The sequence below is a fragment of the Echinops telfairi genome, unplaced genomic scaffold, assembly GCF_000313985.2.
Source record: "Echinops telfairi isolate 266 unplaced genomic scaffold, ASM31398v2 ScPeMD7_3;HRSCAF=10, whole genome shotgun sequence".
NCBI lineage: Eukaryota > Metazoa > Chordata > Mammalia > Afrosoricida > Tenrecidae > Echinops > Echinops telfairi.
This window is the reverse complement of record NW_022103899.1, coordinates 26,893,287-26,910,494: the sequence shown is the minus strand read 5'-3', so window position 1 is coordinate 26,910,494 and position 17,208 is coordinate 26,893,287. Positions and strand designations below refer to the sequence as shown.

Here is a 17,208-nt window from a genome sequence, read left to right as displayed (position 1 = left end):
GTTCGTGAAGGAGGAGGGAGTGGGGAGGAAGGGGGAAAAAATGAGCCAATACCAAGGGCTCAAACAGCAAATGTTTTGAGAATGATGATGGCAACAAATGTACAAATGTGCTTGACACGATGGATGTATGGATTGTGATGAGTTATATGAGCCCCCAATAAAATTATTTTAAAAAGAAAGAAATGTATAAAACAACAGACTCAGATCCTTATCAATGCTATAGGCTATCTCCTGTATTTACCCAAACTTACTAGTACTTACTGAGCAATGTAAGTACTAATACAACATCTTGGCCACAACCGTAGACCCTTAATATTTTGAATGTTTTGTACTTCTTAGCCAGCCATCATTTTGTTCCAAAACCCAACCACTTTAAGAAACACTTTCTCAGCAGCTTAAGTCTTACTTCCTCCATAAAATGGGGGCTGTTATGCTACAACATTGCTCATTTCTTCTCAAACACTTCAAAGTTCTCAAGTATATCTGAACCTAATCCTATTCTTTATCTTAAAATTTCTCTCTAGGCGTTTAATCTCGACTCCTTGAATTTCAGACACCTATATCCACCAGTGTGTCAGCGGTGGCTTTGCATGTTCGTGCGATACTGAACCGATCCCACGAGTATTACATATATCAGCAAGGTCACCAATGCTGCCCAGGCTTCAGAGGAGCCTCCAGACCAAGAAAAATCAGGAGAGAGGGTCTGGCAGTCTACTTCTGAAAAGCTTGGCTGTTGAGCCCTCAGGAAGAGCAGTGGAATGTTGCTCTGGTGCTGGAAGAGGAGCCCCTTGGGCTGGAAGGCGCTTCAAATAGGGTGACAAACTGCCACCTCAAACAAAGTAAAGTTGATTTTCATGATGTGATTGTAGTAAAGCCATTAGAACTTTTGCTAATGTGGCCCTAGTCAAAATGAGAAGAAACAGCTGCAAACGTTCACAAATAAATGGACGGTGGGTAAAGTGTGAATCAAGGAAAACTAGAAACCATCCAATGAAATGAAATTCATAAGGATTCATATTGTAGGCATTCATGAATTGAAATGCACTGGTATTGACCATTTTCAGTCGGACTAACATGGTCTACCATGCCAAGAATGACATATTGAAGATGAACGACATCACATTCATTGTCCAAAAGAGCATGTCCAGATTTATCCTAAAGTACAATGCTGTCACTGATAGGATAATACCCATTTACCTACAAGGAAGCTCAGTTAATACGATTATCACTTAAATTTACACACCAACCACTGAAATCCAAGATGAAGAAATTGATGGTTCTTACCAATTTGTTTTTGAAACTGATCACATGTGTAATCAAGATGTCTTGATGTGACTGGTATTTGGAAAATATGGCCTTAGTGCTAGAGATCAAACGATAGAAATAATATCAGAGATTGTATGGTAGAATTTTGCAAGACCAGTGATCAACTCATTGCCAATACGGTACCTTTTTCAACAACATAAATGGCCATGATACACTTTGACTTCATTGTATGGACTATGCAGAAACCACACTGGCTCGATCTATAGGCAGAGATGATGGAGGAGCTCAATTTCAGAACAAGAACAGGGTCCAACGCAGAAAGACCCCGCCAATTGTTCATATGCAAATTTAGTCTAACTGAAGAAAATTAAAATGCCCATGAGAGCCAAGGTGCAAATTCAAGTATATTTCACCTTGCTTCCCCTGTTAAGGATTACTAGTGGGGTAAGTGGTTACCAGTAGGGCTTCAATCAGCAAGGTCTGCAATCAGCAGCCGCTCTGAGGGAGAAATAGCAGCTTTCCAGTCCCGTAAAGAGTTACAGTCTCAAAAAGTTAGTGTCAGAAATTCACAGGGGTAGGTCTACCCTGTCCCATAGGGTCACTATGAGCAGCCATCGACTTGATGGCAGTGAGTTTGGATTTTTGGTCCCCATACCATAAAAAATGAGCCCTGGTGGCATAGTGGTTACTGGCTTAGGCTATTAATTGCAAAGTGAGCAGTTTGAATCACCAGTCAGTCCCAGGGAGAAAGATGGGGCTTTCTACTACCGTAAAGAGTCCGTTTTGTAGACCCAGAGGGGTAGTAGGTTCTTACCCTGTCCTACAAGGCCGATATGAGTTGTAGTGATTACACCATAAATATGTCCGCTCAATACTCACTTTCTCCTACTGTGAGGACAAAGATCCTGTATTCCTCAATATTGCATATTCTTCAACTGCGGACAGGGGGCTTTGTACTATATTTGTTCAACGAATGAATCCGGAAAGTATCTTATTGTTGGTGGATACTACTGTTTCTCAACCAAGTTCTTCCCTTGTATATCCTTTTCTGCCCTCACTCCTGCCGTTTCCCTGAAAGTAAGACATCTCCTGAAAATAAGACCTACTTACAGTTTTGCCTCTCGCTGAAAAATAAGGTACCCCCCCAAAAAAAATAAGACCTCCCGGAAAATAAGCTCCCCACACCCGGCAAGCTACCGTAACTCTGGACTCTACCATAGCGGCAGGCGCCTCGGGGCTCATTATTGGCTGCTTGCAGCCAGAGCAGACAGGAAGTGCGAGGTCTCTTTTAATTAAACAATAGATGTGTACCATATTATTCTTCATGGAAAAATAAGACATCCCCTGAAAATAAGACCTAGCGCATCTTTGGAAGTAAAAATTAAGACACAGTCTTATTTTCGGGGAAACGGTATGTAAGGAGGCTGGTGATTAAGCACTCAGTTGCTAAACAAAAGACCACTAAGCAAAATGCAGTTTGAACCCACCAGCTGCCCGTGGGAGAAAGATGTGGCAGTCTACTTAGATAAAGATTTCCAACGCTGGAAATACTATGGGGCCTGCCTACTGCATTATAGGCTAACGATGACAGGGCAATGGGTTTGGATCCCTTTAAATTATGTTTCATTTCATCTCTATCTTCAGTGCTCTGAAGTGGTCCTAGCCCTTGTCTTTACAGAAGGTACTTTCCTCTCCCTCCAAATCCCGAGGTTGTACAAGTGCCTACCTTTCAACAGTAAAAACAAAACAAAAACCCCACGCGAATCGTCATTATGTTTTATCTCACATAAAGAGAGCGCGAGAGAGGTATTTTAAAGTCAATAAAAATAAGTTTGCCCCAGACATTCAGCAAGCAATTAACCCGCGGTCTCCCCAACCAACACTTCTGATTTCTGCAGCTCCCACCATCACTTCCTACCCCTTCCCCGGAAATGGAAAACGGAAAGGCCCAGAACCCTTACGCTCCAGGATTCGTTTACCCTCAGGTTCCCCTGTGGGCGGGGCTGGATTGGCAGGCGTTGATTGGCTCTCAGAACCGTCGCTTACAGCGGGCTCCGTCTCTGATTGGCTCTTCCGGGTACCGCCCCTTGAGCAGGGCGGGAGATTCGGTGTGCGGCCGGCAGGCGTCCCATCCCACTGCAGGCCTCAAGTCCTCTGCGTGTCTCCGCTCTGCCTCCGCATCCCTCCGGAGTGGGGCCGCAGCAGTCTTCCCTGCGGCGCCAGCTCAGCCCGGCGACGAGCTGCGCGTGCCAGGCGGCCAGGAGGGCGTCCCTCGGGACCGAGCGGTACGTTTGGGGCCACAGGACAGCCTGCTTTCGCTTTTTGCTTGGCTGAGGGCTTCCGACATCAGTCCAGCTCCAGCCAGCCCCGGGTTTCCCTTTTGCACCTGGAGCAGGGTCCCTGCGCCTCCCGCTCCGCCCTCTCCAGGCGGCCCCCTGGTTCGTGCGGCCAGGACCCTCGGCTGGCGGAGCGCAGAAGCCCGCTGGTCCGCAGCTGAGTGCTTGTGGCCGGCCGAGAGCAGCCCCCTTTGGGAGGACTGCGTGTCCCTTCAGTGCCTGGGACGCCCGCGCCAGCTTAACCTCCGGGCTCCCTGGCCTAAGGAATCCGCTGCCTGGCGGTGGAAGTGCCCCAGAGCAGCAGGTCAGAGGGGCGCCGGAGTTGGGAGGTCACTACCCCGGACTGCGCCGCGGTGAGCACCTGTGATGTCACCGAGACAGAAAGCAGCGGTCCTGCTAACGAACGCTCACCCTGGGTCTGGGCTCGGGTGTGAAACGGGGGTAAGCCAGGATCCTTCGGCAGAGCTTTCAAAATGAAAAGGATGGGGGGGGGGGTGCATAGCTTACCATTTTACAGTTGAAATCATAGTGGCACCCGGACACCCCATCCTTAACTGCCATTGGAGGATAGCAACTGGCCCTGCACCTATGTGTAAAGAGCCACTGCACGGGAAGCCAGTCATGTATGAGTCGGAATTGACTCGATGGCAGTGAGTGCGTTTTATTTTGTCTTTTGGTTTTTGTTTGTGGCCGTGGTTCGATGTCGAAGGAGGCTCAAAGATGTACAAGAGATCTGCGTGGAAGTAAAGATATCAGTACCCCGAGCGTTCAGTGAACACTTAAGGAACCCTGGTGGCTAACCACAAGATCAACAGTTCGAACCCACCAGTGACTCCGCAGGAAAAAGATGAGGCAATCAGCTCTGCTTTAATGATTTATAGCTTCAGAAACTCTAGGGAGCTGCTCTGCGCAGTCCTATAGGGTTGCTATGAGTCGGAACCTACTCCATGGCTATAGGTTAGGAGCCCTGTGAGTTAGGTGTTGGACTGCCAACTGATAGGTCTGTGGGTTCAAACCCCCCAGCAGCCCCTCCAACCTTCTTGGGAGAAAGATGAGGCTTTGTGCCCCTGAAGAAAAAAAAAATGCTGTCTTGGGAACCCTATGTAGAGTCTCTGGTTTTTAGCTCTGTAAGTTAGAATTAACTCGATGGCAGTGGATTGGGCTTTGAGTTTTCATATACTGGTTAAAAACATGATCTCGTTTAAGAGATCTAAGGTCACTCAGTATAAGGTATGATATTAAGATTGGTGCTTAATCATTAATCCACATCCTACCTTTTTAAAAAGTTGCAAGAAACTTAAAATTTACTTTCCAAGGAGAACGTGTTGCTGTGAACATGGTGGTGCTGCTGTATTGCTTTGCGATTGGCCCTCATGAGTTTTGTCCCCTAACTCCGTGAAAAGAGATGGCTCACACTAAGCACCAAGACTGTTGTGTACTCTCTGTGGTGCTGACTCGGTGATGCAACCTGGGTAACAGGAGTAGAACTGCCCCCAAGGGCTTCCTAGAACTTAATGTTTATGGAAGCAAATGACCAAGACTCCTCAGAGCTCCTGGGTTAGTTAGTAGCCTGGGTAGAAGCAGTTGTCCTGTGCCTTTAGGGCTCCTTGAAAGGTCATAGGTGATCACTGAATATCACACATTTTATTGTGTGATTGTTGGGAAGTGTTTTTGTCTTTCAGGGAACTGTTGGGGAAGGAAGAATTTTGTCACATTCAATTTGGTGATTCTGTATTATATAATTTAAATGCTTTAAAATCTAGATAAGGAAAGTCATGTATAAATGAATTCAACAACACACTAGTGTTAGACTCTCTATCCTAGCATTTTTAGCGTTTAAATGCCATAGAAAAGTTACCTTGGACAATATCACCTCTAATACTTTTTTTTTTTAATTACAAAGCTCGGTTTAATACTTTGGAGTGAGCCCCACAGGAATAAAAAACACTGGGCAGGGGTAACCCCCTCACCCCCCAGGTGTGGCCCAGGGGGAGAGGGGCTACCTGAGGGGAAGGAAGCACAAAAGGGACCCCCTGCAGACTCAGGGGGAGCACTACAGGAGGAACGCCATTTTGGTGGGACTGGCTCCAGGCACGCAGGTGGGGGCAAGAGGGTTGGACACGAAGCCACCGAGCTACCTGGGTTCCTCTGTCTTCTCGTTTGCCTTTTTCTGCTTCTGCTGCGTGATCTCCGAGTCCCTCTGCTTGCAGGCAGCAGCAGCAAGCCCTCTGCTTGTTCCTATTCTTCTGGCGGGCAAGCTCGCGTTGGTCACCGTGGTCATGGCGACCCAGCGGCTACGGCCCGCCTAGGTTGTGTGCCTTCGTTCTACCTGACCTCTAATACTTAGTTTTAAATTTTCTTTTAAAGCCATTTTTTTAATCGTCCGAAGAAATTACTAAGGACCCCATGTAACATAATGGGTTATGTGTTAGGCTGCTGATCACAAGGTCAATGGTTCAAACCCACTTATGAGTTACAATTGGTAATGGCAGGGTTTTGGTTTGTTTGTTTGAGGAACTACTAAACTTTTGCTAATGAGAATTATGTTACAGACCTGTATTCCTTTTCACTCTGCCAAGAAGCTCAGAGACAAAATTTCTTTCCATTTTTATTTTCTGCTGTTCTTTCTATTTTTCCGAGTTAACATTTCCTATTAGTATTTGTAGTTTATCATTTGCTTTATTGCATTTGCTCATTACCACTGCTTTCAGGTGCTTTGGGGAACTCCAAACCAGAAAAACAACAAAATAAAACAAAAACAGACCCACTGCCATCGAGTCAATTCTGACTCCTGCCGATCCTACAAGGCATGGTAGAACTGTCCCTGTGGGGTTCCTAGATGAAGTCTCATCCTTCCACCGCCAATCTGGTGTCAGCGTAGCTGCTGTGTTGCCAGGCCTCCCTTGTAGAACACCAAAAACACAAACACAAACTCACTGCCATGGAGTCGATAATGGCTCTTAGCGACCCTGTGGGACAGGACAGAACTGCCCTGGTGAGTTGCTGGTACCGTAAACCTCCCCCCCCCTTTTTTTTACAAAACCATTTTATTGGGAGCTAATACAGATCAATCATCTCATAGTTCAATCATATCAAGCAGTATTGTACCTTTGCTACCACAATCAGTTTCGAAGCATCTCTTCCTTCTTGAACTCCTTGACATCAGCTCCCCTTTCTCCCCCTCCTCCTGTACCCCCGGGAACCCTTATTCTGCTTGCTGTCTCCATAGGTTCATCAATCTTGGGTTTCATGTGCTGAAAACAGAAAAATATGTAACAGAAATCAAGAGGGTTACCCAATGACAAATTACATCTGAGATAAACCCTAATAAAAAAAAAATTTTTTTTAACTCAGAAAATGTTGAAAACCAGATCAGGCCCAACATGCATCAGAGGGGGATCACCTGACAAGGTTTTAATGTTCTAGTCAAGTGTATCACTTTGATCTCGTATAGCCATCTCTCCAACACACTCTGGTGACCAGTTTCTTCCCATCCTCTACCATGGATAGAGGGAGATCACTGGAAGCTTATTGCCTGTATGGAGCTCACAAGAGCAGAGCTGCATGTACTGAAGTAAAAACCTGATTACTGTATGTTGAATCAGCATGCCTTTTAAAGTGAAGAACGAGTGATGTTTAACCGAATGAACCAGATTACTGTATAAATGTTGTGGCACTGTGGGTTAGGCAATAGACTGCTGACCACAAGGTTGGTGGTTCAAACCCACCAGCTATGCCTTGGGGAAAAAGAGGAAACTGACTGTTCCCATAAAGATTTACAGTCTCGGAATCCTTGTATAAGGCTGTTCTGAATTGGAACTGACTCGATGGTATTGGGGGTGTTTGGGATATAAATCTTGGGTTACTTCAAGTATATACTGCCATTTGGGAAATTTAGAAACATTTTGGATAATTTCTAGAGGTCAAAGCAAGAGTTTAGGTTTATAGGTTTTTATTTAATATCAGGAAAGGATCGTGGTATAATAGAATGGTCAGGAACTTTGTAATAAACCAAACCTGGTTGTCATCTTGAATATACCTACTAATTGTCTGCATTTGGGTAATTTAATATGTAACCTCAGTTTACTTTGGTAAATCGGGGAAATTATATATACAACATATATACAAAGAGATTTCGAAAAGTATGGAAATGATTCATTCTCTTTTTCCACAACTTTTTCAAGATTGCTCATATAAAACCCACTTCAAATAGGCTGAGGATTTTTGTGAGCTGGAGTACCTAAAAGTGCCGAATACAGAACTTGGCAAACAACTCCTTTTAGACAAGAGAATGTTCTAGCATAGGAAATAGATCGTGACAAGACAAATGATCCAGAAGCATGTTTTACTGGTAGTGGCCATATAAATGATAGATAAAACATTATGTTTATGTGAAAGCATCTAGCACATAAAACTGCATCTAGCACATAAAAATCCTTTGCCTTGCGTCAGCTCTGCCTCAGTGTGATATGTAGGTCACCATAGAACTGTTCTTCCTAGGTCACTCTGGCTTAGTTCTTTCTAAAACAGGTCTGCTAAGACATCTCTTAGGTGGGCTCTACTTCCAACCTTTGGTTCGTGCTCTTAGCTGTCCCTCCCAGGACTCTGCCTCATGCTTGTTCTTGCTGGGTGCTGTGGAGACCCTTCCCACCCTTAAGGACCCTCTGTACAGTAGAACGAGACCCTGGCCTCTCTGCAGTCCTGTGTCATCTTTATGACTGTTGTTCTGTTGCCACCGTTCTGCTCACAACTTGGCTTCTTCCTCCTCCTCTCATATCTAGGTCAGTATAAGAAGGCTTCTGAAGGCTCTCTTGACTTTACCATTGGCATTCAACTGTGGCGTGACAAGGTCTAAATTTACTGTTCATCTTATTTCTTATATTCATGGACTCCTTCATTTGCCCTTTTTGCTTTTATTTTTCTATTAGCTGAACCTGACTGAGTTCTATTTTGAATTACAGGTCACTGTACCTGAATTTTCCAGATGTAGAATATATAGTACCTTTCAAGGTAAATGAAAATTGAAACAGGTAATTTCATTTTAACAGTTGTCAAAAGAAAACATTGTACCATTTAGTTGTATGACCCTGGAGGGCCACAGTCAGTTTTTCTTCGTCAGGAGAAAAGACAAACATAGGATCAATAAGAGAAATGGAAGGAGGTTTTTTTCACTGGGAACATTGAATCTTGTGTAAATTGTGTTAGAATCATTAATTCCACGCTAGTAGATTTGTAAGTCTTGAAACTGAATTTTGTCAGAGTAAAGTTGATCAAGCTTTTGCTTGCCAACTGAACTCTGAAATCCATGAAGTATTGGAAAGATCATTTGTTTGCTATTTAATTACCAAGTTGCCTAAAAAGTCAGGTGAATACTCAAAGTTGTTCGGTGAGCATGCAATAAAAGTAGACCAAACCCACTGCTGATCAATTCCTAGCTAGCCTGGAGCAAAGGGCTGCACATCTGTAGTGAAGTCAGCCGCCACAGCTTCTTGCTGTAGAGCACCGGGTGGTTTTGAAGCACTGACCTCGTCATTCTAGCAGCCAGCCACTGTAACCACTGTGCCACCAGGGCTCCTTCTAACGGTAAAACTGAGAGTTATTTAATCCAGACTGGTGCACCAGTGAGGTATCAGACACCCCCGGGGCTACTCATTTTCTGAGCTCTTGGATGCATAGCCTCCTTTCTGTGAATGTGGTGTTTTGTAGATTGAGTACAGCTTTCCTCCTAAGACTTGTTATTTGACCTTACATGTGAGCCCCTTTGATGGGAGGTGGTTTTGCCCCATTCTCAGCACTTCTTCCTTTCATTTTTCACATATGAAATTCAATTATCTATGATCATATAAACACAGTAATTCATAATGTATATATTTTAATACCTCAAAAGGCTTAAATAGAAGCAAAAAGGACTTTTTAAAGCGTTGTACAAACACATGTGCTCATTACGTTAATGTGTAACTGGTTTTTGTTTGTTAAATCTTTGCTTTTGAGTGACTTCTTGCTTTTGTTTAGGTTGCCTGTGATGAGTAAACTGGAATTGAAGCAAAGCAAGATGCTGCAGGTTCAGTTTGTGGGGGATGATGATGTTCTGAATCACATTCTCGATAGAGAAGGAGGTACTGAGTGGTTACATTCTTGTAAAGATGCTTGTGTATTGCTTGTGTATTACTTCACTTTTTAAAATGGTTTAATAATTATATTGAGGATATAGCACAAAGTTGTGATTTAAAACTACTTTGAATTTTATTTTATTCAAGCTTTAACTGAAAGATCAAAATAAACTCTCATTTAATATGAAATGATCAGAAATAGTGGTAAATGATAACCACTCTGTAGTTAAAAGTGCGGCTACTTGGACTGCAATCATATATTTTCACTTTTTTTTTTTCTAATTTAGTTAAGAAAACTGGAAGAAAGGTCAGTATTTTCCATTAACAGGAAAACACTGAGAGAATGTTATTTTTAGCATTTAAGTACTAATGGCAATATAAGTAGTATTGTAAAAGAGTTTGTCTTTGCTCTGCTTTAATTCCTTGGATATATTTATAGGTGCTAAATTAAAAAAGGAGCGAACTCAGCTTTTGGTCAATACAAAAACAATAATCAAGAAACCAGACTATGACCTGGAAGAAGATGACCGAGAAGTCCTCAAAGATCAGAACTATGTGGAAGTTTTGGGGAGAGATGTTCCAGGTATTCGAGGGGGATTGGGGCAGGGGAAGTACACCAGTATTTCTGCTAGTAGCTGATATTGCTGCTTTGCAGCGTACATATAAATATTGATTATTTAGGTGATGGTGTGCTCTGTATTTACTTTACAGCCTATTCTGAATTTAATTAATTTTAGGAAATAAGACTCTTCAGACTAACTATTATAAAAGTTATTATTTAAGATATTTCTACTTTATTTGAAAAATAATTCCATAAAGCAATTCCTTGGATGTTCTCTGCAAACATAGCTGGAAGAGCATCCCAGGAAGTAATGTTGTTCACACCTAGTGTGTAGTGTGCTGTTCGTGGCTTCTTTCTTTCTTTCCTTTAAAAACAACCTAAGGCGGATTCCTGCCACGTTGTACTTAAAACATTTTTGAGGATGAATAGTATTATATATATTTTTCAAACTTTTTATTGTGATTTGAGTAGAAGTTTTCAGAGTAAGTTAGTTTTCCACTCAACAATTCATACACATTTTGTTTTATGCCATCGATGGCAGTCCCTGCAATATAACACTCCTCCCACTCTTTCCCTGTATTTCTTGTCTTTGCTGCCTCTTCCTGCCTTCTGAACTCTGTCTCGGGCAAGTACTGCCCTTATGATCTCGAACGGTGGATTATTATTCTAAAGCACTGTTTATGTTTTCTTTGGCTACAGAGACTATCATTTACCGTATATACTTGTGTTTAAGCTGAGTTTTTAGCACATTTTTAATGCCGTTTGTGTGGTAAAATTAGGTGCCTCAGCTGATACTCACTCAGGTCAGCTTATACTCAAGTATATACGGGATATAGATGTACCAAAATTTAATCAGTCCCTTTGTTGGACATGCTTCTAACCTTTAAAGATTGTCCCCTTAACAGTCATTTTATACTCATTAGATTGGCAAAGATTGAGGAGTCTGGATGATACCAAATATTAATGCAAATACAAATTAGAGATCAGTAGGAACCCTTAAACAATGAGAGTGAATTTTTTCCACTTGGGAAAAGTTTGGCAGTGTTTTGTAATGTCACACTTTCATAAAATTTTTGTCAAAACAATTCCACTTGATAGACATGTCAGATAAATTCATGCACATGCATATTTGTGTAAAACAGATAAGCTATGATATCGTTGGTTTGTCTACTTATATAAGACGGGCATAGGAAGCAAGCTCGAGGAGAAAGCAACGGACCAACATCCTTGAGGGACTTGTGGGGAGAAGGAGGCAGGGGGAAGGGAGCAGTGAACAAACAACGCCACAGACAGGGGAACAACTAGGGAATTAAAATCAACAACAAGGAGGAATGTAGAGATCCTGGGGGTGTTGGAGCAACAGCAATCTGAGAGGAAGTACTACGAGGTCGAAGTAGGGTGAGCGTGATGGTGGGGCAGGAGGAAGGTAAAAGGAAACAGAGGAACGATCTAGGAAGCAAAGCTATGGATAGAGGTATAAGCATAGGTGTGTACATATGTAGATACATTAATTCATAAAAATAGAGATATTGGCCTATGGACATATATTTATATGGCAATACACTGAAGTAGTGGACAGGCTTCGAGCCTCTGCTCGCAAGAACACTTTGTTTTAAAAAACTGGCATTCTGTGATGCTTACTCTCCCTGCACAATCGCTGAAGACAAATGGGTGCCTAAGCAAATGTGGTGAAGAAAGCGGATGGTGCCCTGCTATCAAAAGATATAGCGTCTGGGGCCTTGAAAGCTTAAAATTCAATAGTGACCTAGCAGGGAAGTAACAAAGCCCACATGGAAGAAACATACTGGTCTGTGCAATCATGAGGTGTCGTCTGGACCAGGTAACAGGCATCAGAAGACCCATAACAAACAAACAGCATATTGTTGAGAATGAGGGGGGTTGGAGCAGAGACCCAAAGCCCATCTGTAGACAGTGGGACACCCCCTCACAGAGGGGTCACATGGAAGGGATGAGTCAACCAGGACGCAGTAAAGTACTGATGAAACACACAGTAGTCTTCTGGTTTCTTGAGGTCATGGCCCCAGTGCGGCCTTTCCCTTTAGGCTAGACAGGGATATGCACAGGTACAGTTACGAGCTCAAAGCACAGGAGTTCCAGAGCAGGGGAGGAATAGCGTTATCGGAAGGGTGGGGGAACCGACCGCAGTGTTGGACACATAACCACACACCACCCCCTCCAGGAAGATGAACAACAGAAACCACAGGGGAAGGGAGACAGCTGTCAATGTAAGATATGAAAATAATAATAATGTGTCATTTATCAAGGGGACATAAAGTGGGGGGGAGCTGATACCAAGGACTCTAGAAAGTAAACGTCTAGAAAAGAATGATGGCAACATATGTACAAGCATGCTTGAGACAATTGATGTATGGATTGTTATTAGAGTTGTAAGAGCCCCCAATAAAATGATCTTTTAATTAAAAATAAAACAAATATAGATAAGATATTCATGCAATGTCATTTGTGATAGCAACAAACTAGAGACCACCAAAATAACAGGGGAAGGGTAAATTATATATTTCAGCCACCAGCTATAATTTAAAAATATTTATTCATTTAAAAACCATAGTAATAATTATCATGCTAACATAGATTACATGTCTTTTAAATGAAGGCACACTATTTCCAAGCCATACACATTTACTGAGGAAGGCATTGTTTTACATTTTTGCAAATGTCCAATGTACGAGAAGACAGATTTTCATTCAGCTTCCCACATTTTGTTAACCTCCAGGGTGACTGCATCCGTGCATGTCAGATTTCCTCTGGGATATCTCACTGTTTACATTTAAGAGTGAAAAAGCAAAGTATCTTAATATTATAAAAATAGTTTTGACCTCCTGAGTTTCTTGGATCACACTTTGAGAACTGCTTTACTAGAAAGCAGGCTACTAGCCATGAGTGTTTATTATGTTTATAGGTAGCCATTGTTATTCAAAGAGATGATTGGAGACAGACAATTAAAAGCACTTCTAGCTTTTGGTAACTATTTAAACTGTACCCTCAAAGTTAATGTACTCTGCATGTTTGCTTCAAGAATTCAACCAGCAAAGTCTCTTGTCTTCCCGTAACAGGTAACTACTGTTATGAACTAAGTGCTTATCTCTCTAACCTGTTTACTGTATATTTATTTTTTGTGTGCCTGTGAACAATATACCGTTTGTGTGTTTGAATTTTATCAGACATATTAGTACATATATTCCATCGTTCTTTTCTAGACATTTACTTTCCATTGAGCCCTTGGGATCAGTTCCTTTTTTTTCCCTCCCTACCTCCCCGAATTTTTATATAAACAGTATTATACTTTATATACCTTTGTAACTTTCATCTAATCACCTTATAATTTTGACATTATGTATTGATACACAGCAGTAAGTCAAAAAGTATTGCTACTTGGCTTCTAATTCATATATACATGAGTTTATCCCAAAGAAAACATTTTGAAACATGCCTCTTCACTCAGTGGATGGCTGCGTCAAGTTCTCTCAGTGATACACTTATCAGTCCCATTAATAGTATCTTCTATAAAAAGGATACTTTTTTGTGCTACGGGAAAAACAATTTTGAGATCAGGGGTAAAACCACATTTTAAACAAAACTCAAGTGGACATCTTTTCAAATAATTAAAGCTTTCCAACAAGTTTACACAAATGTTGCACTACGTAAAACAAGACGTTTTAGGGCGCTCAGTTGTTTTAAGGAAGACCTCAAAGACAAGCCAAGGGAAGGAAAACCATCAACTGGAAAAATGAAGAAACTGACTGAAATTCAGAAACTAGTGGAAAAAGAATCTAGAACTACTAGTGATGGAATAGCTCCTAAAGCTGGGTTCTTACATAATACAGCATTTTCTATCTTAAGCAACCATCTTGACTTCTGCAAGCATTACTCGATAGTCAGCTAGCTCCAAGATCCCATTTCGTAGCAGTCTTTTAAGTGAGATTGAGGATCTTGAAATCAATTTTATGAAACAAACTGTAGCCAGGGATGAGTCTTGATTTTACTAATCCAGAGAGCAATGTCCAATCAAAACAGTGGTTTCTAAGGAAACCTGCCGGGCCAGTTAAACTCAGCAAGTCAGCCCAGAAGGCTATGGAGGTGTGTTTGGGGATTCCAGAGAGGTAAATAGTCTTGGTAGATTTTTCTCCAGGGTCACAAAACAATCTTGGGTGTTTATCGGAAAGACATTTTTTTTTAGTTCAAGGACCGTTAGCCTTTAGGAGTGTTTTCCGGTCCAGTCTGATGGGGCGCCACGCCCTGGCCCCGAAGTCTGATTTTGGTATTTCCTGGGGACCTCATTGCTCTGTTCCTCTCGCTGTTCTGTTGCACGCCCTTAGTGTTTTGCCTCGGTGTGGTGGGGCCAGATCGGGCGGAATTCCCACAGTGTCTCCATAATGGGGCCGGTCATATGGTCCTCTCTGTGCATTGGCTGCTCTGAGTGGGAATTATTGTCCTCAAGGCTTGGTGGGCCAAGATGTGCTCCACTCTCTCTTCCTCCCCCTTCATTTGCTCCCGTGTGGTCTGATCAGACATGTCCCTCCCCCGGAGCTGCAGATTCAGTGCTGTCCTCTGAAGTAAATTCATCTGAGGGGAGGGCCAGGTGTCCACGTAGTTGGGATTGGGGCCGGCCCCTGGGAAGACATTTGAAGAAAAGTGAAAACTGCGTTAGTGAGGGAAAAGCCAGGCAGCTGCACCAAGGACACTTTTTCCCGTCATGCAGTGCACTTGTTCTACAAGGACAGCAAGAACTGGCTTGTGAGAATTTTTCTCGGAAACTTTACTCACTGTGCCCTTTAGCTTTGATCTTGCTCCTTCAGACCTCTTACTGTTCCCAAAACTCAAGAACATTAAAAACAACAACATTTGAGTGCCTTGAGGACGCCGAAACTATTTTGACAAGGTTTAAATGGAATATATAATAACAGCACAGAATTCTACAGGGAAGAGTTAAAGAAATGGAAACCCCACCTTCCGAAAGCGTAGACCTAGCTGGAGGACATGCCAAGGAATAATAGGTTCACATTTTGATATTTTCATGGAATAAATGTTGCTGTGACTTTGCAACAATACTGTCTGACTTGCCCTCAAATGTAGAGAGAGACTCAGGCCATTTGTATTCATTGTGTATGGCATTTCATACTTGACTATATTTTATTTCCTAGTCAATGATGGACATTTGTATTTGTTTTCAGTTTTCCCTGTCTTACAGATAATGCACTAATAATCAGCACTTGTATATGTTTTCTTGTGTGTATGAGGTATTAGGTCTACAAAATATGTTTTAGAGTCTTACCTAGGCAGGTGTTTAAGAGCTCCTAATTTTTTCACATTTTCACCAATATTTATGTAATTAGATGACAAAAAGGGTTTTTTTGCCCACCTAGTCTAAAGCTTGCTTATGGGTTGGGCAAGATATCCTTCTCTATGCCAAGTTCATAGATATATGTCAGATTTATTTCTTTTTTTTTTTTATAAATCATTTTATTTTTATTTTTTCCTTTTTTAAAGATTTATTTCTTAAAACATTTCTTAGTTGTTTCTTTTTAATTTTACATCAGGTGAGAGGTAGAGAATGCGCTTTATACTTTGTACAGTGAAAACCAGATGTTTCTAATAACAGTTTTTAATATTTTTTTCTACTAACTTATAATTTGGGGTACATTTTAGAAAGAAAAAAAGTGGCCACCTCTGTGTTAAATTTGTCACCATAATTAGAGCAACGCCGTGAAGACTGAAGGTGGCTTCATCTTCGTGAGCGTGGTCTCCACAGCAACCTTCCTTGCCTAGTGCAACACCTGCACGTTCGTGGTAGCAGCCTCAGCTGTGACCTCTTATTTCCTTTCCGAGGTCACATCTTCTTTTGTTGTTTTTAAATGCTTTTCTGTATAGATATGTATTTCTAGAAGAGACCTTTATGCAAGGTAGCAAGGGTACGGATACTAAGTTTTGAACTAAATTTTCTATTGTTTTCCTTTGCCCTCGTTTTCTAAATGTGTGTTGCTTTTTCTCTTTCAGAATCCTTGAAAAATGGCTCAGCTGCAGATAGTGGGAGTAAAGTTTACTCTTTTCAAAGTAGAAAACACTCTGAAAAGATGTCTAAGCTAGGTATGTTGCTTTTCTGAGTTCTGTGATCAGTTTCACCTTCTCCAAAAAGGTGTAAATGTACGTAACATGTATCTCTGTATGTGCCTGGTGGAGTCGTGGTTACACATTGGGCTGCTAAGCACAAGGTCAGCAGTTCGAAACCATCAGCTGCTCTTCAGGGGAAAGAAGGAAACTCATCAAGGCAGTTGTCCCCCCTCCTTTAGGACCACTGTGAGTTGCCATTGACTGGATGGCAGTGAGTTGTTGAGAAGAAGTTGTAGAGTCCTGGTGGCCACGCTGCTCTCAGCGGTAGTGCACACTCATCAACTGCACACAAAGGAAAGAGGAGGCCCGCTGCTCCTGGAGAGACGGGCAGCTTCAGACGCCTTAGTGAGCGGTTCCACTTTCTCCTTTAGCGTTGCGATAAGTCAGCACCAACTCTTTTAACAGCCATGGTAAAAAGATAGAGTTAGCCAAACATTTCTACAAAAATTTCTGACTTCGAAGTTATATTTAACTATTTTTCGTAATGATTAAGTATAATTTGTCTAACCAATATTTGGGACTAGAAGTAGACTCTCAAGGAGGACTTTGTAAAATCACAGAACTGAATTATACATTTTGAAATGGTGATTTATTGTTATTATAGGTGTATATACCACCACGATAAAAATAGAGATGCAAAGATTGAGCATTGGACATTCTTATAGGTAGAATGGTAGTGAAGATGAAAAGAGTGAATAATTCCTGTTGGAATAACTACCAAGAGGAACTAAAATAATGCTGTAGGTTCCAGATGGATGGGCAACCCCAAGGGAATAGTGGTGAA

The 17,208-nt window shown here is 42.0% G+C and overlaps 1 protein-coding gene across 6 annotated transcripts in view; it reads left to right on the top strand.

Moving 5' to 3' along the window:
- Nucleotides 1-3,426: 3,426 nt before the first annotated feature.
- Nucleotides 3,427-17,208, top strand: part of ORC2 (origin recognition complex subunit 2) — a 56,040-nt gene continuing 42,258 nt past the window's right edge. Inside the window, exons 1-5 of one of the 6 annotated variants that reach the window (XM_045295768.1) lie at nt 3,427-3,551; nt 8,564-8,612; nt 9,615-9,718; nt 10,152-10,295; nt 16,311-16,400. In XM_045295768.1, the coding sequence (XP_045151703.1) occupies nt 9,625-9,718; nt 10,152-10,295; nt 16,311-16,400 (328 nt within the window). In that variant the 5' untranslated portion in view covers nt 3,427-3,551; nt 8,564-8,612; nt 9,615-9,624. Of the gene's footprint in view, nt 3,552-3,912; nt 4,044-8,410; nt 8,452-8,563; nt 8,633-9,614; nt 9,719-10,151; nt 10,296-16,310; nt 16,401-17,208 lie in introns of those variants that run through there. The other 5 variants (XM_045295776.1, XM_045295782.1, XM_045295772.1 and 2 more) reach the window with 5 other exon arrangements.